The sequence below is a fragment of the Carcharodon carcharias genome, chromosome 6, assembly GCF_017639515.1.
Source record: "Carcharodon carcharias isolate sCarCar2 chromosome 6, sCarCar2.pri, whole genome shotgun sequence".
NCBI lineage: Eukaryota > Metazoa > Chordata > Chondrichthyes > Lamniformes > Lamnidae > Carcharodon > Carcharodon carcharias.
This window is the reverse complement of record NC_054472.1, coordinates 129,717,506-129,742,238: the sequence shown is the minus strand read 5'-3', so window position 1 is coordinate 129,742,238 and position 24,733 is coordinate 129,717,506. Positions and strand designations below refer to the sequence as shown.

Sequence of the window (24,733 nt, the reverse complement as noted above, 5' to 3'; positions counted from 1 at the left end):
TGCAGAGGAAGCCACTTTTGAGATCAGGTACAGGTTTCCCCACAAATCAATGAATATCACAGACAGATAGCAGTTTTGTGTGGTCAGCAAAAAGAAAAGGCTGTTTGGCTTTGCAAACTACCACAGCTGGATGTAGGACCGAGACGGTCTCTAGTCAAAGAAATGCATCCGCAGTCAACTAAGGATACCTGGAGATTTGTCCTGATGTGGCCAAAGGGGAAGAATCATCAGGAAAAACTTTACTGCTGGTTGCGTATTTAGAAAGCTCTATCAATATTAAGGGAAGTGCCTGGAGATGGTCACTTGAAGTTACTACTCAGCAAAATAGGGAAATGTAAACCCATTGGAAACTGGGAGCAAATGTGGATTGTTTGCTATAAAGGACTGTAATTCCATGAAGAGTGCAATGTGGGGCAAATATAAAAGGAGAATGTATCTTTCTATAATTTAAAGTATAAGTTGCCCATGGAAATAGTGTTTAGTTAATGGTGATTTTAGTAATTTGCTACTGTAAGAAACTTAAAATACGAACTTTTGTGTCATCGTTTTCAGCTAACTCATTAACCAGAAGTTCGAATTTCTTTTTAAAAGTTATCAGCCTCTTTGGGAATTGAAAAACAATCATAATTTTCAAAAGAGAATTAGATCATTATCTGAAGAGAAAATAATTGCACGGCTGCAGGGCAAAGGCAGGGGGAGTTGCTATAGCAATAAGTGCACCCAGGCAAAGACATGCCGAATGGCCTCCTTCTGTGCTGTTGCCTTTCTACAATTATTTTCAGCACCTGGGGCGGGATTTTATTCAGCCTGCTGCTGCAGGAACCATGATAGTCAGGCCCACTTAATCATGGCAGAGGCCCCTTGTTAGTCTCCTGACAGCAGGAAAACCTCTCCCAATTAGGTCGGAAGGCAGAAAGGGATTGTTAAGAGATTCCCAGCCACCAGCGACAGGATGTCAACTGGGCTCATTAATGAATCAATTGACAGCCATTATCCCCGACCCCAGCAATTTACTGCTGGCTCCGGGATTAAATGGAAGCTGCAGGGGTCTCCCGCGCCCTTGGAAGGCCATCCAGCAAACTATTCCTGATTTGCCAGACGGCCTCCCAAGGAAGTGGGGGGTGGGGAGGGGGCGGTAAGGGAACCCTCACCTTCAGGCACTCTGTGCTTGACCGAGGGACCTGGCATCAGACAGGATGGCCATTGAAAGCCAACCCCCTTTATCCTTGCCTCTGAGCTCAATCCCTTCCGGTGAACCCCACCCCATGACCCTCATCTCAACTTCATTCACCCGGAACCTGGATCTTGGGTAGGGGCAGTGTGGCTAGCAGCCACCGCTCCCACTGGCACTAGCAGCAATGAGGAGCTGTAGCCTCTGACTGCCAGCAGCTCTCGACGGGTGGGACTTCTGTCACCGAGGACCTCAATCGTGGGAAGACCTGACAGCGGAAGTTAAGTGGCTGAAGGGCACTCGATTCCATCAAGTCTCTCCCACGGAACTGATGGGAGTTCCCTGCTGGTCCTCTGATTGGTGGGCGAGATCCCCATCAGCCTGACAAAATTCCAGTTTTCTGACCAAGTTAGTGCATTTCCAGCATTTTCTGTCTCAATAAGAAGCTGACCCATATTTCTGTTAGCGGTCACAAGTGTGGATAGCAATATGATAAAGTCTGAGCAGTTGGTGAGGAAATAAGTTACAGGTAACTACAGCTGAATATAAAATTCAAGAGTATTTCCTGCCCAACAATGAAAACTATTAAACCTTTCTTGTTTATATGGTAGAAAATAATTTTCATTTTAAACAGCATTTTTACAAAATTTTCCCTCGTGAAAAGCAACAAACGATCTGACAGAGATATTTAAGGCTATGAAGAAGTTTGACAGAGTAGGTAAGGTTTCCACTTGAACAGGGGATCAGAACTGGCAGCCATATATATTAAGATAGTTACTAATGGCTCCAATAGGGAATTCAGGAGAAACTTGTTTTATCCCGAGAATGGTCAGAATGTGGAACTCGGTACCATAAAGAGTAGTTGAGGGCATAGCATAACTTTATTCAAGACGATGTTAGATAAGTATATGAGGGAAAAATAAATAGAAAAATATATTGATGAGGTTAGAGGAAGAATGGTGGGAGGTGGCTTGTGGCACATGAACACCAGCTTGGGTCAATCGGGCCAGATGGTCTGTTTCTTTGCTGTAAACACTTTGTAATATAAATTTACATTTCAAAAAAATATAACCAAAACAAAACCCACAAATAAAGGCCACATTGTTTCTCAAGCAGAAATTAAGGCTAAAATTCAAATATGCAATGGCAAGCAGAATGACTAAAATGAAAATAAAATTAGCATTCACAATTTGAATCAGTAAATGATCAATGTCAAAGCAATGCCAAAGATTGACACACTCAATTGCAGCTGCAAAGAGCTGACAAGCTGAAATAAGTCTCCTATATAGAGGAAGAGAAGGTAAATTGCCTTAGTCTGATCTCAGACTTTCCAGCCACTGTTTTTTTTTAAAAACAGGAAAAACTTTGGCAAAGTTTTGGAATCAGCTCATCTATCCACCCTCTGGGCAAGGATATAGGCATAACCCAAGGAAAGCAAGAAAATGGGTGCATAATAGAAGGCAAGAAGCCAAACTGATAAAATTAACAGGAATGCATTACGTATCGTAGTCTTGAATGATCATTCCAACAGACCAGATTGCCATCAGGTATTCATTAAATCCATTAGGACTTATATAATGTAGAGAGTCGGGTTTACGAGGGTCTCCATTCGAGCCTGTGAAGTCAATACCAACCTGTAATCAAGAAGCAAAAAATCATTTGCTAGAAATGATTAGAAAACACAAGATAGATCCTTAATGTAGCCCTATCCATGCTGAATGAAGTTATGCTCGTTGTTGTACTAAGAGTGGAACCCTTCAGCTTTGTTTCTTAAGCATTACATTTATTTGACTGAAAACTGAAGCTGATTTTTGTTTAAGTTCTCCCCTCTAGCTAGCATGGTTGTCAATTAACAGATCAAATGAAACAGTTATTTGCTTTTATATCCAATAATGGTGCAATTATAACACAAGTTAATTTGACACTACAGTGATTTATAATATGTTTCCATGGTCCAAAGCACCCAGTAAGGAGTGCACCTTTGGGAATTCCAGGTATGAAGCATGTGACTTTTCCAAAAAAATCATCGGGCCTGTATTTTGAACTCAGCGATGAAGATACTACACTCACCGCTGGCCTCAAAGAAAGCTGCCCATAAAAGTTTAACAGGCTTTACAGTGTCAATTTCCTCATTTTCAATATGGCTTTCAATCCAACATCATCCATAGGGGATCCAGGGTGTTCAATATCAGTGAAGTTGATAAGGAGGCTGAGCAGCCTCAGATTGCAGAACTCTCACTGAGAGAAAATTAGGGTGTAAAAAGCACAGACATACATACATTCAATATTTAATTATTTTTTCCAAAAGCAAAATAAAGATTGGGACCTACACATGGCTTTAAATTAAAACAGAATCATAAACAAACTTTAAAAACTAAAATAATTATTTTAAAGATCAGTAACTTATGGAAAGAAGAGAATGGCATTCTACGCTTATAAAATTAGTTTTTCAGGAGCAGAGAGATTGTTTATAATGCCATTAAAAGTTCATTTACCATTCATTCACAACTTAACATTTTCAATGTTTTTTTTACGGTAAGAATATTGCATAAGATATTGATGTTCATGTCAATTCATTGATTCCCTGCTAACTGCATCTCTGAAAAATGCAATAGTGTACCCTGTGAAAGAACAGGGTATCACTGACAGCAACTTCTAGACTTCTACGTTTAACTAAGTTGCTGTTGGTTTTAAGCTGTAAGGATGACCGTGCTGAAAGTTTCACCAACATAACAATTCTGGTCCTTTTTAATCTACTGAAATAAAAAGGTGCACACATAAACTTTCCCTTGTTTAGTCGCTTGAAGAATCATGTTTTGGTTCTACCTAGAAATCCCACAGAACACTGTCCTTTTATAAAGTTAAATAAATTAATATTTATTTACTGTTCCATTTAACAACAAGCACAAGACATTCAAAAACTATTTTTCTCTGGTAAACATGTAAGCTAATTTTAAAAAATAAAACTGAAAATCTGATCAGCTGTATTGTTCAATATCTTCACTAGAATATTGCTGAAAAAAAAATTTTGTTGAAGCTTTACATCTTGCACTCATCAGGCCAATCGCAAGAATACCAATTTCAGGATATGCAACAACTTTATACTGTATAATAAGAGTGTGCTGATTGGTTGGCAAGCGGACTGGTAGAGGCATTGCCATGGAGAATGCATCAGTTCATGGTGACTGACAGTTAACTGCCAAGTATTGTTTAAAATTTTAAACCAGGCAGCTTTTAAACAATGTTTGGCAGTTAACTATCAGTCCCCATTAACTGGTGCAATCTCCACGGCAATGCCTCTATCAGTGTCCACTTGCCAACCAATCAGCACACTCTTCTCATACAGTATGAAGTTGTTGCTTCCCGACATTGGTATTCTTGCAATTGTCCTGATGAGTGCAAAAAGAAAAGCTTCAACAAAATGTCTTTTTTCAACATCAATAGCAATATCAAGTTCTGTGCTACCAACCGACTATTTATTCACTAATTTTAAACCTTGTCATAGCATGCACAGCAAGGAATGTGGTAAGAGTAACTCAGCAACAACAATTTGCATCTCCTTGTCCCCATTAACATAGTAAGACATCCCAAGGTACTTCACAGGAGTCACCAAAAAAAATTAACAGCTAATCACATAAGGAAATACTGGGCCAGGTAGCCAATAGCTTGACCATAAAGGTATGTTTCAAAGAGCATCTTAAAAGAGAAAGAGAAGTAGAGAAGCTGGGGAATTTAAGGAGAGAAGTCCAGAGCTTAGGTCATAGGCAGTTGAAGGCAAAGCCACCCATAACAAAGTGATTAAAATTGGGTAATGGGTAAGAGGCCAGAATTGAAGAAACACAAAAGAACTTGGAGGATTTTGGGCTGAAAGGAAAGGCAGTATCATGGAGGGATTTGAAAACAAAGGTGAGAACTCTGAAATCGAGATGTAGCTGGATTCGGGAAGCAACGATCAATGTAGCTCAATAAGCAGGGAGGCGATTGGTAAAGAGATATTGGTGCAAGTTCAGACATGAGCAGCAGAGTTTTGCATACGCTCAAGTTTATGGAGGGTGCAAGATGGGAGGTTGGCCAGGCAAGCAGTGGAACAGTCGAGTCTGGATGTAACTAAGGCATTGATAAGAGTTTCAGTAACAGATGAGATGAGGCCGTGGCAGGGACAGGCAATGTTTCCAGGTGAAAGCAGGCAGTCTTGGTAATGGAGAGGATATGGGATTGAAAGGATATGGGGTCAGTTTAAGTGTCGAATAGGACACCAAGGCTGAAAATGGACTGCTACATCCTGAGAAACCTCTGTTTTGAGGTAGAGGTTTCATTTCTCCAACTTCCTGATCTCAGTCATATCCTTATGGGCAGCTGCTGCGCAGAAGACAGAATTGCTTCATGCATCTATTAGTGGCACTTTCAGCATGGCAGAGGCATAGACCAGTTGGCTCGCTTAGTCATATTTAACATGTTGGTGCATTTAACAAGTTGATGCATTTTCTTCAAGAAAAAATTCCACTTTGAACAGCTTACTCTTCCAGTACTTCAGTGAATGAGGTGATATAGCATGAACATATAGCCATGAAAACTTGTATTCCACAAGTATGGATACATACCCGTAAGAAAGGGTGAGTGATAGAACAGATAATTGCAACAACACAGTTCCATACAGTAACAAGACACTTGAATGCTGCAGTTAGCTGAACTGACCAGATATCAACTAGAGGCTAAGCATGACTACTCCACAGGTAAGGAGAAATAATTGGGACCAGCATGACAATACATTACTCAGTAGAAAATGCATGACTCAGGAATCAGTTTTCTTGTCTTGGTGCGAGATATGGGGCAAAATAAAACAGAGCAAAACAATAAAAGTAAATCACATGGTTTGTGATAATATAACTATGGCCGGGACTTTTCAGGCCAAAAGTCAATGGAGTTTTGGCTGCCTCGCCAAATTTTCCATCCCGCCCGTGACAGATCCGGACTGGAAAATCCCGGCCAATGTCATTTGTCTAGTTAATATTAATGTAAACTTTGTTTCTAGAACACACTTTATTTCCTATTTCCATTTTAGACTACTGCCTCGAAAAAGTAAAATTGGAAGAAAACAAAACGGAAAGAGATTATGAATGAGAAAACTGAAGAAAATTAAAGATGAAAGTAAACTCCAAGGATTGGAAGTAATGAGGCCAAATCATTAATCTGTTGCAGAAAATAAATTCATTAATTTCAACTCATTAAAAAACTAGGTTGAGTGCTAAAAAAAATCCCGACATCTCTATTTTCATTCCCAAAAACAGTGCAAACTTCGGCTAACATTCTCAGTTTACATACTTGAGCTATTTACTCACAATGAAGTTCATCTGACAGCCACCCATAATATAGTCCAAGAAAGAGTACTCTTTCACAATCTGTAAGTTAAACATTTAGAAGCATATCAGATTTTTAATGTGTAATAAATTGATGATCCATTACACGATCCAACAATTAATATTCTTACCTGAGTATTATTATGCATTAGAGATGGACAACAAATGCTGACATTGCCTGCGACATACATCCCATGAATGAATTTTAAAAAACTTCACTTAAGAACAGCCATTTCAACCAGTGAGAAGAATTATGTATCTTAATTTTTAATTAATAAAGGAAATAATTAATTGTCACCATTGATAAATTGCCCATTGCAGCAGCAACATCGAGAAATAAAGAACTTACAGTTATACAGCACCTTTCACATGCTCAGGACATCACAAAGCATTAACGACTTGCTCCACATTTTCTACCACTACAGAACAGGCCAATCACTAAAAGGTGCAACAAACTATACTGTTTAAGGACTCTGTTGTCCAAACTAGACATGTACCAGCTCATGGTACTGCTCACAGCAACATAGCTGAGACTGGAAATTTGTTGATGTGGTGGTCATGGACACAAACCCAAAGTACATAATGACGTGTAATAGCACTGTAATATAGGGCAGAATTTTAAGCGATGGGATTTTATGGCCCCAAAGTCAATGTAGTTTTGAACGACTCGACACATTTTCCGCCCATGTTGTGCCAGTGCTGTCTCACTGAAACAAAAATAACTGGCACAAGAGAAAAGAGTTGGGAATGTACCCATATTAATGAATCCACTGCAGCTGAAGAAAATGTAAAAATGTGTGCGCACAAACGCATAGGAAAGCAAATCATAAACCAGGACACTAGAGTTACTTATGTTTCAGATATTTAACAGAACAAGTTGTGACCAGCCTGATGTGGATTTGGCTCTATTTTTCTTCCAAACACAGAACTATATTCATGGGATTTTGCAATAGCATTTTTAGTACCCAACAATGCCATCTTGTTTTGAAAAGTATGTCTCATGTTGTCAAAGCCAATGCATTCCTTGTTTTTTAAAGAATGGAACTATGATATTTTTCCCAGATGAGGGTGGGAGTTCGGTTTAACTGATGTATTTAAATTGTGTTCAGCTAAATAGAGGCGAGCAAACCAAAAGTGAAAATAGTAATGATACAGTCAGTCAGTTGCTCACTGCAATTTACAAATCACTGTAATTTGGATAAACTGGGGAAAATTGTAAAGTTGAAACTGAAATTACCAGTCAATCCAGACCCTGTGTGATTCATATCCACAGAAAATACTGTACCCTTCATGATAGTGTAAATATTTTAAAAATTCATCCACTGCCAAATGCTTTTGGTGTCAGCGAGAAAAAAAAAGACACCTCTGCACAATTGTGGTGATAGACTGGGTGGGGCAAGAAGAGTCACTGAAGATACTTGATAAGTGCACTAACTATATTAGAGGTGGGACTACATAAAATGTTGAATGGATTTACAAAAACAAATCTATCCTTGAAAATAAAAACTCTAAAATACTTACCTGGCATAATTTAAAACTCACTATTCCGGAGTTTTTGTATCTTCTCTTTTTTTGCTTCTTCTTTGGATTAATACACTCAAACTCTGCCTGCAAGATAAACACCATGAGAAATGTTGTAACAGGTCATGAGAAATGGATACAGCACCATCATTATGCTGATTCATGGTATTCAGTACGCAAACAAAAACATTACTGTACACAGAGAAAGGAATGTAATGAGCATTGACTAATCCAACATTTTTTCATGCAGATTTTATTTTTTTTTAATTACTCCTACATTAAGTTTGCCAAGAATGCTTCCAAGCTTCTTTAGAACACCAGTGCCAGTTCACAGGCAGTTTGCTGTGGGTGAAGTGTATTCAGATACAAGTTCGTTCCCAAAATAAGGAGGGTGGAGAGCCAGTCATACATTTGGGAGTTACTCACACTAGTGGTCTGTTACAGGGTGATATTATCAGACGATTATTTTCAGATTGAACACCTGTCTTTGCAGCCGATAACAGTACCTGTTGTAGAGGAAGTGAAAAAGTGGAGCATCATAGAGAAGGAAGAAAACTGATTCAGCATTGGAAATATTTAGGTTAGGATTAAGTAAATTGTAAACGATTTATCCACACCGGTCGAGGGCAGGACTGGATCCTAAAAACTTCTGATCAGTGTCCAAAACTAGAGGGTAGCACGTTGCTTTTAATTTAATCAACTTACTGGGCCAATTTCATAGTTTTGTAAACCCTCAGTCACATTCTTTAAAATGACTTATGTGACAAGCCGTGCTAACTTGGAAAGATTTCTGGCCAATTTAAACATGGATATTTTTAAAATCTGATTTCGACTGGAGTACAATTTAAAAAGTTAGTTAACAAAACAGTACTTAAAAGGACACAGTCACTCTGGTTGAATATTACTTTACAAATCTCTTGAATTTCCACGATAGCCCTTATACAGAAATTTTGTCAAGAATTACACCAGTTTCCCCATAGATTTGATGATGGGAACTTAAACCAATATTTCCTGGGCAGATCATTTAGCTTCATTGACATGTAAAAAATAAAATGTAAAATGAACACAAATACAGCATTAATTGTAAATAATTTGTGTTACGACTCTAGGGGGAGAATTTTATGCCCTCCCACATATCATGTTTGGAGGTAGGGAAGGCATTTAATCAGGCAGGAGGGTGCTATGTGGGCATCCCATTGCTTTCCTGCTTCTGCCAAATCAAGTCCAGGTGGGTAGGCATATCGTCAAACTTCCTTTCCCGCAGCCAATTGAGGCCTTTAAGTGGTCAATTAATGCCCATTTATGGTATTAACCCATCTTGGGCAGGCCTGTCACCATGTATCATGCACAATCAGTAAACCTGCCTGGGCAGGTTTCCCAGGGTAGAACCCTCATTCAAAGGCACTCAGTGCCTGATAGAAGGACCCAACATCAGAAAGGGAGGGGCAGCTGAGAATCACCCCCTTGTCCTTGCTGCCAAACCACCACCGTAACGCCCCCCCCTCCCCCCAAAAAAAACCCTTCCCACCAAGAATTACCTCTGGCTTAGATCAATCCTCGATTCTGGGCCTCCAGTGGCTGTCAGTCCAGCAGCAGCCATAGCCTCCTTGGTGAGTAAAAGAGCTGCTAGCCTCTGATTGGCCAGCAGCACTCGTAGGGGTGGGAGGGCCTTTGATTCCAGGGAAGGCCTTGCTGGAGGAGGCAATGTGAATCTCTTGCCAGCTCTCTAGCCATCTTGTTAGACACTAATGCCATAAAATCCACCCACAAGTGTCATTTTAAAAATGTCTTTGTTTCAGAAAATAAAAAGATTTAGTGAGCATGTCTGTATTGTTGTCTCGGTAATTGTTTTCACTAAGTCAGGCAACTTGATCCCCATCAAAAGCCAGGAATCTCAAGTCATTGTCAAAAATCAAGTGACTTTGAATTGCTATGCCTAAATGTTTGGGATATAGATCTATGCCTGTTCATTATTTGTGTAAATCCAGGAAACTCCCATGAGTTTGTGTTTGTCTTGGGGTGAAGCTATGGTGAATGAGCAGCATAGAATTTCAGCACCTGGAGGAACAGCACCTCATCTTCCAACTAGGTACTTTACAGCCTTCCGGGCTGAACATTCAGTTCAACAACTTTAGATCATGAACTCTCTCCTTCATCCCAACCCCTTTCCGATCCCCCTTTTTTCCAATAATTTATAGATTTTTCTTTTCCCACCTATTTCCATTATTTTTAAATGTATTTCCATCTTGTTTTATCTCTAACTTTTAGCCTATTTCGATCCCTTCCCCCCACCCCACCCCCACTAAGGCTATCTGTACCTTGCTCGTCCTGCTTTCTCCCTTTAATGACACCTATTATCACATTTCTTAGCTAATATCACCACTGTCAACACCTCTTTGTTCATGACATCTTTTGGCAATCTCCACCTATCACTGGCCCTCTATCCAGCTCTACTTGTCCCCACCCACCCCCCTTAAACCAGCTTATATTTCACCTCTTTTCTATTTTTCCTTAGTTCTGTTGAAGAGTCCTATGGACTCGAAACATTAACTGTATTCTTCTCCGCAGATGTTGTCAGGCCTGCTGAGTTTTTCCAGGTATTTTTGTTTTTGTTTCTGTTATAGAATTTCAGCAGTTTATCAAACTATTGAGGTAATTGATGCTCAATGATATCTCAGCATAAATCAGTCAAACAAAAACTTTCTTGAAAATAAATCACAAAATGCCACTTCCCATGCCTAAAATTGCCAGGAAACTCCAAGCCTAGATATTTGTGAGCTGAAATCCAATGATTATCACATTTCTAATCACTCCTATCCGAAAAAAAATATTTTTCAGTAAGCAGTCGTGGTGGTAAGCCTCACTGGAGATATCGATAATACGAAACACTCTCAGATTCTGAACCCAAATGCAGTACTTTCCCCCTCCTCTGTGTAAGCACCTTAAATTATGTACATACATACCTACCTATTATATATAATAAATTAAAACTTATACAACTCTTGTGAACTTACTGTGTCAAAATTTTGTGCCAGGCTAATGTTTTCTATTTATTTACTTTTCTCTGAAGCTTCTGAGCTTGGACTTTTCAAAAATTCTTTCCCAGAATGTGGGCATCACTGGCTGAACCAGCATTGATTGTTCATTTCTAATTGCCCTTGCCAATCAGCGGCTGGCAGCTCTTTTGCTCACCAGGGAAGCCATGAGTTGTAACACAAATTTTCTACAATTAATGCTGTATTTGTGTCTATGTTACATTTTTTTATGTGTCAGCGAAGCTAATTGATGGTGGTGACCCTCCTTGAACCATTGGAGTCCACCGTTGGTGGTGTAGGTAAGACAACAGTGTGAGGAGCGGGGGGGTTGTTGGAATTTTGACCCAGCGACATTGAAGGAACAGTGTATAGGCCAGGATTTTCCATGCCTGCTGGGGTCAGACGTGTTCAGTGGCGTGAGCAGACAATATGGTGAAAAAGCCAAACATCGGTTTCATGACATCGTGAAACCAGTTTGCAATCGTCCGCTCAGCCAGTCAATGGTGGGCTGAGCTTCCCACCATCGGACAACAGGAACCTCATTGTAATACATCTGCATATCATTATAACGCCAGCCCTCAGGACTCACCCCGCCTGGCTGGGCCGTCCATCCACTTCAGCAGGAAAACGTGCCAATGTGTTTCACAACAGCATGTATACGATGTGCACTTGGTGAGCTGCACTTCGCTCAAGACTTCAAGGTTTGTTTGCCTACCTTTCTTTGGTCAGCACTTGCAGTCATCAGCGCCAGGCTTCACAGGCAGCATCACACCACTTTTAGGGGGGCTCATGGGTAGGTGTCTACCTACCAAGTCAGCCATATGTGGGTGGCTTTTTAATAGCTGCAGGGCAAGGTCTTGATTGGCAAAGGGGGAGAAGTGGCATCAGGCAAGGGAAGAGGCCGCAGGGTGAGGGCTGTACTGGGAAAGGAGGGTGTCCCAAGGTGTGCTCCCACACACATGTTGATCTGTGCAAGTGGACTCAAGATGGTAAGGACTGAGGACACAGTCTCCAGAGGAGATGAGGCCAGATGGACATGTGAGGGTATATTTGTGAGAATGGGTGGTGATGTCCCTTAAGCTGGCAGTGAGTGAGATGCCAGTGAATGTGTGATGGGCTTGAGTGTGAGAGTTTAGCGTGATGAGATGGTTGCCACACCCTGGCTGCACAGATGAGATCATCCATCCTCTGTCTGCATTGGATGGCCAACCTCTTCTGTGCAGCATTGGCAATGACCACCACTGCCATCACCTACCAAGCTGGAGTGGCAATGTTGCTGCCCCTCCTGTGGCCAGAGCAGGGGTAGAGGACATCACAGCAGGCCTCCACGGCATCGTGGCCTCGAGGGCTGCAGTCTTCTTGCCTTTTGGGGCCATGTTTTCTTTGATGCAGTCCTGGGCTGGATGCACTGAGCACAGCTGCACTTCAAATGTGGTGCCTGGCATAAAGTGATGGCGTGGCAGGCCAATCAGAGCCCGTCCGCCATTGTGAAGGCGTGTATCCTGGGAATGCATCATTAATGCAACGGGTTTGGGAAGATATGGCGTTAAAACCTCGTTTTCCCCCACCCGCTACCACATTTAGTGCAAATCTGGGACGATTCTGCCCATAGTTCCAAGTCAGGGTGGCATACGGCTTGGAGGAGAACCTGCAGATGGGAGTGTTCCATGTGGTTGCTGTCCTCGTTCATCTAGTGGAGTTTGTGAGTTTGGAAGATGCTGGGTGGAAGGAGCCTGGGTGAGCTGCTATAATGCATCTTGTAGATGGTATATATCACTGCCAGTGTGCATCGGTGGTGGAGGGTGTGAATATTTAAGGTAATAGAGCGGACTGCTTTGTCCTGGATGATGTGAAGCTCCTTGAGTGTTATTGGAGCCAAACGCATCCAGGCAACTGGAGAGTATTCCATCACACTCCTTGTAGTCAATGGAGGCTTTGTAGAGTCAGGTGGTGAGAAGCTTGCCACAGAATTCCCAGGTTCTGACCTGCTCTTGTAGTCACAGTATTTATTCAGAAAGTCTAGTTAAATTTCTGATCAACGGTAACTCCAAATTAAGTGAAACTGTGGAACCAATAATTTATTTTTCAAAACTTTCCACCCCCTCATTTGCTGGTCATTGCTAAATTGGGATACCAACATTTTTTTTGAAAGTGTTTAATTATACTACTGGTCATCCTCCCATGACATTGTACATAATCAAGATCAGGTGAAATCTTCAGGTGAAGTGAATAATTGGGCTACGACTTCAGATACAACTTAACATCCAGTTTTAAAGTCACACATTCCATCTACATTTTTATAAAAAGCTTTGATGACGATTTACTTTGGGGTGGGGGTGGCCAATGTGGGATTGATGGCAGTAGCTCAGCAGAGATTGATGGCAGTGGCTCGGGGGAGGAGGAAAGATTTACCTAAAACAAAAACAGAATTACCTGGAAAAACTCAGCAGGTCTGGCAGCATCGGCGGAGAAGAAAAGAGTTGACGTTTCGAGTCCTCATGACCCTTCGACAGAACTTGAGTTCGAGTCCAGGACTCGAACTCAAGTTCTGTCGAAGGGTCATGAGGACTCGAAACGTCAACTCTTTTCTTCTCCGCCGATGCTGCCAGACCTGCTGAGTTTTTCCAGGTAATTCTGTTTTTGTTTTGGATTTCCAGCATCCGCAGTTTTTTTGTTTTTATCTCTGGGAAAGATTTACCTATTCAATAACATTGCTAAGAACTTTAAATAAATAAATCAGCTACGTTCTAAATTATAGATTTACCAAATTCACCACTAAGGAAACCCTTCCTCCCACTTGCTGCTAGAATCAAACAGCTCCCATTCCATCCCTGGCCATTCCAATTGCTCCTACGGCTGCTCTGCTCCCTCAGAAAATTAGTAGCTTTCTTCCCAATACTCTTATACCCAGTAATCCCCACCTAATGCTCCCTAACTTCGTCATCTCAGCATTTCTACACCCCCGTTCATTTTCCCAGCATTGTTACAATCAGTAATTTCTCTAATTCCCTACGGTGCTGCCACACCAAGACATCCCTGCCCATCTCCTGGGTATCCCATTTTCAATGCTCTGAAACACATCGGGGTGAAAATTAATGTCACAGGTAGCTTAAAATGAGCAATTAACAAATCAGCAGCTTGACTTAAATGCTGTCAAATCTTTTGTTTAACTGAAGTCCATGGGAAGGAAAATTGGGCAGGTTGTAGAGTAGGCTGCCAATTTACTGCATCCAATTTTGCATTGCTGTCTAGTCAAATTTTACGTGCCTTGGCTGACTTTTTTGTGCTCTAATATCCCTCAACATTACCAGACAGCATTCCCAACTCTTCACCACTGCTAGGCACAATCCCTGCAACCTTCCGCCTACTTACCCGAAACCAGACAAATCTTTCCTACCATCTTCCTTGGTATGCTGGGCTTTAAAAATAAGCAGTAACATTTAAACACTATCACTATTATACTTGTAATAAAAATTAATGAGTGGCCCTAATAATTCATGCTGCATTATACAGCATGAAACTAAGGCTGAAATCGTGTGCTCTTGTTGGCAGTGAGTTTGAAGGTGGGAAGGACATTTATTTAGGGGTGATGGGGCCGTACTAGATCCCACCTCTGTCAGGAATAAGTTCTGGTAGGGAATGCGCCTTCCTGCCTCACCACCAATTGAGCCCTTTTAAAGTAGGCCAATTAATGACAAGGGCCTCATCACACCTCCACTGATATTAACCCAGCTTCAGGAGGGCCTGTTGCCATGCAGTGTGCACGACAGATAAAACTGTGCAGCCAGATTGACACCTCTGTGGGGATGCCCTTGATCGAAGGCACGCCAGTGCCTTGTCAAGGAAACTGGCATAGCGTCCCCCGTGGGAGCTTTTCTTTGGATGAAACTAATTAAACTAAATTAAGAAAAATGAGGGATAAACAAGATGCAGGTCCTTAAAGGGGCACTGCAAACAGAAAGAAGGAAACTTACAAACATTAAGCCCAAATGTGATTAAAGTACCCCAGTCTCTGCGGTGCCTACTGAGCACGGAAGGCTTTTATCGTGCCAGCGGACACCAGCCACGGAAGAGGGGCAGAAAGTTGGGCCTACGACCCCCTTGGTCGTCCGCTGCCTGGATCGTTGATGGCCAGCCTGGCCAGCAGGAGCAGGTTCACAAGGAGGTCTCTTACCCTCCTTGCACCGGGCACCCAATGATCAGAAGCGTAAAAGTGCTCCCCAGTGGTGCTGCTAAGCACAAGAGCTGTGGGTAGTAGCGTCGGTCTCTCACCGGCTTTCCAGCAGGCAAGCAAGACACCCCCAATGCTTCAAGATTCTACCCAGTATATGTTTTTGTTTTAACCAAGAGCAATATAAGACATCTGCTTCTAGTTTTTAAAAATCTTGCATATTACACATATTTGCTTTAAGTTGTGCTTTTACTTGCAGCAACTCAGTTTCAATAAATAAATTTTATAGCATGGAATAAATGTTAATGACTCCCTCTCCTCAGGTACTGCCCCCTGTACTTTAAATCAACTATCAGTACCTCAGATCTCAAAAAAAGCCTCGACCTGTGTCCTTGCAAACTACCACTCCACCTTCAACGTCCCTTTACTCGCCCAAGTACTTGATCTTGTTGTCACCTCTAAAATCTATGCCAATTCTTCCCCCAGCTCCATGCTTGAATTCCTCTAATCAGATTTCCACACCTGCCAAAGCACTAAAATGACCCTTTATCAAAGTCACAAATAACATCCTACGTGACCGCGACCATTGTTATCTATCCTTCTTTGTCCTTCTAAACTTGTCTGCAGTCTCTGTATGCATAGCACACCTCCTCAAATGCTGCTTCTCCATTGTCCAGCTGGGTGGAACTGCATTTGCCTGGTTCCATTCTTATCTATCTGATCATATCTAGAGAATCATCTGCAATACCTTCTCTTCACACTGCTGCAACATGACCTCTGGAGCCCCCGAAGATCTAACTTATCCCCCTCCTATTTTTCAAGCTACTTGCTACCCCTTGACAAAGCCATTCGAAAACACAATGTCAGTTTGCACGTGTACACTGACAACATCCAGTCTGTCTTACCACCTGCTCTATTGATCTCTTCACTTCCTCTAATTAGTCACTCTCTTGTCAGACATCAGTACTAGATGAGTAGAAATTTCCTCCAGCTAAATATCATGAAGTCTAAGATAATTTTCTTCTGTACCCGCCACAACTGCCATTCCCAAGTTACTGACTCCATCTCTATGCCTTGTCACTCTTAGGCTAAACCAGACCATTCAAAACCTTGATGTGCATAACCAAGACTGTTTACTTCCACCTCCATAATGTTGCTCATCTTCACCCTGCCTTAGGTTACCAGCTGCTGAAGCACTCATTCATGCCTTGGTCACCTATAGACTGAACTACGCCAATGTTCTCTTGGACACCCTCCCAGCTTCCATCCTCCATTGACTTGAACGCATCCAAAACTCTGCTGCCCATATCCTAACTCGCATCAAATTCCATTTATCATCACCCCTCTACTCACTCAACTACATTGGCTCCCAGGCCAGCAATGCTTCAATTTTAAAACTCAATCAATCATGTTTTGAACCTGTGGACTTATCTGCCCCATCCTCCAGCCCTACAAGCATCTAGGAATTCAGTGTTCCTTCAATTCTGGCCTTCTGTGCATCCCTGATTTTAAGATGCTCCTTAAACCTACCTATTTGACCAAGCTTTTGGTCACTTGTCCCAATATCTCATGTGACTGTGTCAAATCCTGTTTGACAACGTTCCTGCCACACACCTTGGGACCTTTCACTACATTAAAAGGTTTTATATAAATTCAAGTTGCTGTTGTAGAAGCAGCGTACCTAGGCATGACTCAGGCCTTAGAGTTTTACTTCAGTAAAAGCGCAAAGCAGCCAAGCAACTCAAAGCCAGTTCCCAGTGTTTGGCGTTTGCATTGCAGGGTCTGGATTCCCAAAACTAAAAATCATGTTTAAGCTTTTTTCAAACATTGAGGGAGGGAGGGAGGGAGGGGAATTGAAGCCTTAAAGCTTTTACTGTTCTTATTTACCTTCCATACCATTCCTACCTGCTCTAAGGATCTATGCTTTCATCCCATTCCCACTCATACCTACCTGACTTTGACTCCCCATAGTGGCCATACATTCCCAACTTGCCAAAACAGCTGCTTGAGACTCTAAGCAGAATTAAAATCTTGTGCTTCGGGGAATTTTTTTGCTGAGGTGGGTCCGGCAAATTGGTAGCTAAAATCCAACCCTTAAATTGCAGCAGTTAAGTTTAACTGATCAATGATCTATTGAGCTATTTAGGTACAAATTTGCTTAAGAAGCAGCCGCACATCATTCCAACCCACCCAACCTTAAACGATTGTTGTATTAACATAGAGGGAGAATTCCATGATGCATCACAAAAAAAAAGTCCTTAGGAAATTTCAAGATTTTCATTCGCATTATCAAGTTTCTCCAACCGTATGTCCCCTCATTGCTCTGTCTTTAGCTTACTAATTATTTCCCACATCCTCTGTTCATCATCATAGGCCAATATGCTCCACCCTCTGGAATTCTTTTCCAAAAAGCTCTTGGCCTTACTTTCACTCTCCCCTACTGCTTTTCTGATTCATCATGTAACAAGATACCAAATGTTCCCTACAAAAAAATATCAAAGAAGAGAAGCTTGACTAAATGCAAATACAAAATGCAAATCATTCTGGATTGCCCTTGCTCACCTTCTCACAGCTAACTGAAAGGATAGCATTAGCAAAGGTCTAGATATAAAGCACCTCACCATCATGAATGGGTCTTGAAAGGAGAAATAATAGAAGAAAATTTATGCACTAACCTAAGACAGCTTACTTTAATTTTTATTTCCTTTGATTCTTTTTTAAATAAAGCAGAAAATAAGAATTAAACAGGAGTATTATAAAGAAAAATACAAACTTACTGGTGAACTCTGTGATGCCATTTGCAACATCTCCATATTTGTTTCAAATGTTCCAATTAGATCATGTGATCCATCATTGTCATAATCATAGCAGGTTACCTGAAAAAAAGGCTTTCGTTGAGTCAGCTGAAGATTATAGAAACTAATTTACGAAAGAGCTTACATCTGTATAGTACCTTGTTAATTCCCAAAGTACTTCATAACCCACAAAATACTTTAAGTTCAATAAGTTAAACTTAAGGAGGGGGTCTTCACATGTGGATGGCCTTTGGGCATGGGCTGCTCAAGTAGGAGGGACTCTCCCACACCTGGGTTTACCTGGCAAGTTTCCCACATGTCATGGTCCTCACCAGTCAATTGTTGAATACCAAAGGCAGTGGAATGGGGGCCTCAAATATTCTCAATTGGTTTCCAAGTGGGAAACCTGTCCTTGACCCTTCCCACCCCAGACTCTAGCAAGAGAGTCAGGAAGGCAACATTCCTTTCCACCCCACACCTTCCCATGTGATTATATGGGCACCCCCTCCCCTCTTTCCAGCCATCTCCCATGGGGAGTATTAAATTCCACCCTGTATTTCAGAGTGTGAGCTTTACAAATAATTAACTAGATGCAACAAATGTAGTAGATAAACAGTGATCATAATGCAAGTAAATACTATGGGCAGGACTTTTTGCTGAGTGGGCAGACACACGCATGACCTACACGAGCGTGAAATGATGTGCAATGACTTTGGGCAAGGGTCCTGACGTCATCCGCTATATTTCGGTCGGTGGGCGCATGCAGGACTCGGCACCACACCCGCCGACGATTAAGGCCATTAAAGTCATAATTAAATTCAATTTTTTGCTGCCCGTCCAACCTTACGGTTGGCAGGCAGGCGAATTGGCCAGGCGGCCTTTGGATTTTTTATGAAACCTCATTCACAGACAGCATGAGGTTTCCAACAGGAATTAAAAATACAATAAAAATGTTCAAATCTCATTATTAACATGTCCCTGCTCATGTGACAGAGTCACATGAGGGGACATGTTTTTAAACATTTTTAAATTCTTTATTTGTGTTATTAAAAATCTTCAGCTCCTTGAGGCAGCTCTGTGCCTCAGGGAGTTTTCAGTACACCCACCCGTGCAAACTTCTGCACTCACTCTCCTCCCCTCCCCACCCTGGCAACACTCAGTGTTGCAGCACACCTTTCACGCTGGCTGGCCGTTCACCAATTGAACAGTCACACCGGCCACACCAACTGGCCAGCCAGTGTGAAATCGAGGTCGGGTCCGATCGCGGGCAGCGGTCAGCTCCACAACCACTCCGGGTCCCGCCCGCCCCACCCGGCGTGCCTGCCAGAGGTAAAAATCTTGATCTGTGCATAATAAAGGTAGCAGTGAATGCGAGTGTTGTTAAACAGATTTAAAATTTGACAAAAGACCTCTGTTCATTTTCTTATACACAATCACAGGCTACAAGATTGTTTTTTCCAAAATAAAACTACTGTGCCAGGCTGTTAAACCAGTTTTATAACAAGAAACAGGAAGGAGAGCACGTGAAAGAGAGAATGAAAGAGATCAAAAGAGTGTGCATGTGGATGAGTTGGAGAGTTCCCACTTGAAACTAGATTGTAGATCCTCAATTACTTATGCCAATACAAGTTTTTATTAGGTTTCTTTGCTTATTAATTTTTTCAATAAGTAAACTGCTAAGTAAATATTCCTTAGCTCTTCAGTAATAAAAATGAGAAATACCTTGATTGGCTTCTGCAAGTCACTATTGCACAGTGATTGCAAAGGAATTTTATATGGTTTCCAAGTGGGATTTAAATTTCTTTTTATGACCTGAAAATAACAAAAAAGTTAGTGCAACAGCTGAAGTACCACAAAAGTATTTGCTGTTCAGTATCATAAAAACGGCACTAAAGTTTAGTTCAGGAGATGCATGACATGTGTATAAAATATATATAGTATATAAAATATATTATATATACATACACACATACATACACATATAACATATATAACATTTTTAAAAATATACTTTTATATTATACAGTTTATAAAAAATATCAGCATTTGTTTGGTGGAAACACAGCAAGGAAAGAATCCCATTAGTGGATTACAGAATAAATGTCTTGGGGCTACGTTGGGCTTAATGACCCTGAGTAGAAACTAATCTGCTCAGTGCTAGTTCAAGTGCCTAATTTTCCAGTTCCTAAGACCAATGTGCAACTATCAAGCTGAATACTTGCTAGATAGGCAATGATTTGTCATTGTGCTCTCCTAACCAACCTCCTATCCTGCTTACTCCATAAGGCACAGGTCATCTGAAACTCTGCTGCACAATTTCTACCTTACATCACATAAACAACACCCATGTTCAGCGAATTCCTCCATTCGTGGTTCCTCATTGCCTCAAACTTAAAATTCTCATCCTCCTATCTAAATCCCTTCATGGCCTTGCCCAGCCCTATGTAACCAATATCAGCCTTACAACCCTTTGGGAGTTCTATGTTATTCTGGCCTGGCCTTGTGCTTCCTCCCACCCCGCTTCATCCTGGCATTAGCAGGCAACTCTTCAGCCATCCAAGCCCTATGAGGTATTAATTTCCCCTAAACCAGTGTCTCTCAACCACTCTCTGCTCCCATAAGACCCAGATTAAAATTCAACTTTTTGATCAATTTTTAGCAGCCCTCCTAATTATGTTCTCTATGCCTCAGCATCCATTTTTATATGATGATACCTCTATGAAACACCAAGGGACACTTCTCCACACTAAAAGGAGCCATATAAATTCATATCATTGTGGGATTTGAGTTTATTTATGCTGATACTCCAGTGCAATCCTGAGAGAATGCTACATTGTTAAAGTTTAGAATTCAAATTTTAAAAACCTGTTCTATTTGAAACATGTGCATATATAATTAATTGATATGTGTCTCTCTCTCACTGCACAAATAGCAAAGGAAGAAAGCACTCAAATAAAAACAGAAAATGCTGGAAAACCTCAGCAGAAAGCACTGAAGATAAGCCATGCAAAAGTGTTCAAACAGCACAGAAACAGTACTGCATATAGTCAAGTACTAGAAAGCTTAAGGCAAATTGTCGCTTATTTTATGCCTGGAGAATGCTCATTACTTGGCAGAAAAACAAACGCAGCACAGGACACAGGATTTTTGTGGCTGACTGCATTCCAGCTGTTGGTTTTGGATGGCGCCATTTCATAATTGCAGACCTCAGAGTCAGCATTCAATTACTTCCCCCGCTTCTGAACACAGGCCCTTGCCAGGGGAAAACCAGACAATATAGATAATCTGAACCCATCGGTGTATGTGGGTCAGGAAGGAAAGAGTGCACATCAGGGGCTGAACCGAGTGATTGTCACGGTGGCCCCACCAGTGGGCCAAAAATCAGAGACCAGTCCCATCCAGGCTGTTTCTGGAAGCCCCAAAGCAATTCAACATCCATCAACCAATTAACGGTCCAGCATCGGGGCTCCCACCCTTTACGGATAAACATCCTGCACCCAAGGGCTGCCTGTTAATCAGAGAGATGGTTGCTCTTCAGTCCCCGCAGCACCACCAGGAGCAGTGGCCACAGCTGATACTGCAACCAGCTAGGACAAGCAGAATATAGGAGGCTCCAGAATGTAGGCAAGTGCGTTGGGTTTGCCAGGGCCTGCCTAACGGCAGGGGAGGAAAGGCGGTGGGGTGGGAGGTTATTGTTGAAAGAAGGACGGGGCCTTCCAGGGGGCAGTCCTTGCCACCAGTTGGGACCCTCCATGGGTCATAGTGGCAAATCACAAGAGCCCCCCCAAACCAGCAAGGAGGTTATCAGCTTTTACTGGGCAACCTCCCAAGTAACATACAACCCCCTGCTGTTGGTAAAGTACCAGCTACTGGGATAATGCCCTTAATCATAGAATCATAAAATAGCTACAGCACACGAGGAGGTCATTCGGTCCATCATGTCTGTGTTGCTTCTCTGCAATTCACCTAGTACCACCAACCCCAACCCCATCTTTTCCCCATAATCCTGAAAATCATTCCTCTTCAGAAAATGATCCAATTTTTTGAAAGCTATGATTGGAAGCCTCCACCACATGCTCAGGCAGTAATTCCAGATCCTAACCAACCACTCACCGTGTATAAGATTATTTTCCTCATGTCGCCATTGCTTCTTTTACCAATTACCTGAAATCTGTAATGAGTTTTCAATCCTTTCATGAGTGGAAACAGTTTCTCGCTTTCTACTCTGTCCAGACCTCTCATAATTTTCAATATCTCTATCTTTTAATCTTCCCTTCTTCAAAGAGAACAACCTGAGCTTCTCCAATCTATCTACACAACTGAAGTTCCTCTTCCCTGGAACCATTCTTGTGAATCTCTTCCAAGCCCTTTCCTATGCCTTCGTATCTTTCTTAAAACATGGTGCCTAGACCTGGATGCAATACTTCAGTTGAGATCGAACCAGTGTTTTATACAAGTTTATTATGACTTCCTTGCTTTTGTACTCTATGCCCCTATTGATAAAGTACATGGGATCCTGGGCTTTATTAACCGTGCTCTCAACATACTCTGCCAGAATCAATGATTTGTTCACATATACTCCCCAGGTCCCTCTGCTCCTGCACTCCCTTAATTGGCCATTTAAAAGGACCTCCAGTGGCCTCTGGGCAGGAAGGCCATTCTCAGTGAACAATGATGGGCGTCCTTCCCTCCAGATTTTACAGCACCCTGCCTCCCAGCCAACTCACAAAGGCAGAATTAAATTCCGTTCAAGGTGTGCTCTGTCCTAGCAAGTCAGAGGAAATTGAACCTTCTTATATTGTCTTCTATAAGAAACTGAATATCACATATCCAATAAGAGGAAATCAATTTAAAATACTGGCAATACATTTTGACTGGCTAAGGCAAAATTAAGCTTTGATACACTCAAAACATGTGCTAGGTTTCAATGTAATGCTAAATAGTAATAACTTCAGTTCCTTCATCTGATGCCAAAAAAGTGTGCTTTGGTTAAAAACCTTGACCTGCAATATTGACACTGTCTCAATCTTATTATAAACTGACCAAATAGATATAGGTTGTAAGAGAGAAAAAAAATGGTTATTATCCTATTTACTTATGTACAATCAGAACATTGTATGTAGCATGGACCATTATGGCTGATATGAAATTTACAGAATCACTATATCTTTTGGAGACATCTCTCACCTCTGTCCTGTGCACCATTTGCCATTTTCCATCTTCCGTCTGTTTGCAGAATTCCAAATAAGGGTCTGATTTCCCCCAAAAATCCTGATCGTTACAAGTAATAGAAGTAAAACACCCCAGGTTAGTTCGAGAGATAAAAAATGTAACACTGTAAGCTAATAACTTCCAAAAAAACAAACTTGGAACAGCAGTAATTATTTATTTTTAAAAAGCGAGCTCTACCTTTTTATCCAGCTTACGTGCTTGAACTTCAAAGTTGACCACTCGGTTATCTTTTACTTCTTCTGCAAAAATCTAGAGTAGATAAAACAAATAGAGGCATTTTCCAAAAAAAAAATGCATTATCTACCAAACTACCTACTTCTCTTCTCCATTAATCATCTTTTTGACCCTGCACATTAGAGTCAGCATAGGTCACCTGCTCCTAGGAAATCCGCTATGCTGCCTCAAACTTAGTTAACCAAGAAAAGCATACAGACAGGAACATCCTGCATTATGGAAAGCGAATTCAGCACTTCCTTGCAGCAACTAGTTGACCTCAAGAAGTGAGAAGTTTATCTGTGTTTGAACATAAGTGCCAAAATGCAACTGGGCTATTTTTTTTATATTGGGCCAGCGAGTGTTGCTGGCAAGGCAAGCATTTATTAGCCTTGAAAAGGTGGTGGTAAGCCTTCTTGAACTGCTGCTATGTGCTGTTAGAAAAGGAGTTCTAGGATTCTGATCTGGTAACAGTAAAGGAGAGGCAATACAGTTCCAGGTCAGGATGGTGTGTGGCTTGGAGTGGAACTTGCTGGCTGTGGCATTCCCATGCACCTGCTGCCCCTATTCGTCTAGATGGTAGAGGTTGCAAGTTGGAAGGTGCAGTCAAAGGAGGCTTGGTGAGTTGCTACAGTGCTTCTTGTATATGATATTTGCTGGTGATGAGTCAGTAATGTTTAAGATAATGAAAGGGGTGCCGATCAAGCGGGCTGCTTTGCCTTGATTGGTGTTAAGCTTCTTGAGCATTGTTGGGGCTATCCAATCAAGTAGAGTGTTCCATCACACTCCTGACTTGTACCTTGTAGATGATGGAAAGGCTTTGGGAAGTCAGGAGGCAAGTTACTCACTTCACTCGCTGTCAGGAGCAGCAAGAGGCATGTCTAAAAATGAGGTGTCAGCCTGGTGAAGCTACAACACAGGGCTACTTGCATGGTGTTTCTGTCAACTGACATGCAATAGACAAAGCTAAGCGATCCCACAGACAACTGACCAGATCCAGGCCCTTCAGTCCTGCCACATCCAATTGCAAAAGGTGGCAAAAAATTTAACTAAACATAGGAGAAAGCTCCACAAATTTCCCCATCCTCAATGATGCGAGAGGCCAATACATCAGTGCAAAAGACAAGGCATGACCATTTGCAAGCATCGTCAGCCATATGTGCCAAGTGAAGGACCCATCTCAGCCTCTTCCTGAGGTCCTCAGATGCCAGTCCTCATTTAATTCAATTTGCTCCACA

General features: G+C 41.7%; 1 protein-coding gene across 5 annotated transcripts in view; it reads right to left on the bottom strand.

Annotated features, from left to right (window-relative positions):
- LOC121278719 (copine-3-like) overlaps positions 1–24,733 on the bottom strand; it is an 88,586-nt gene that overhangs the window by 16,950 nt on the left and 46,903 nt on the right. For all 5 annotated transcript variants that reach the window (XM_041189084.1, XM_041189089.1, XM_041189087.1 and 2 more), the window contains 7 exons: positions 23,460–23,531; positions 23,238–23,321; positions 19,773–19,862; positions 18,033–18,131; positions 8,050–8,136; positions 6,511–6,570; positions 2,672–2,805 (listed from right to left, as the gene is read on the bottom strand). In XM_041189084.1, coding sequence (XP_041045018.1) covers positions 2,672–2,805; positions 6,511–6,570; positions 8,050–8,136; positions 18,033–18,131; positions 19,773–19,862; positions 23,238–23,321; positions 23,460–23,531 — 626 coding nt within the window. The remainder of the gene's footprint in view (positions 1–2,671; positions 2,806–6,510; positions 6,571–8,049; positions 8,137–18,032; positions 18,132–19,772; positions 19,863–23,237; positions 23,322–23,459; positions 23,532–24,733) is intronic.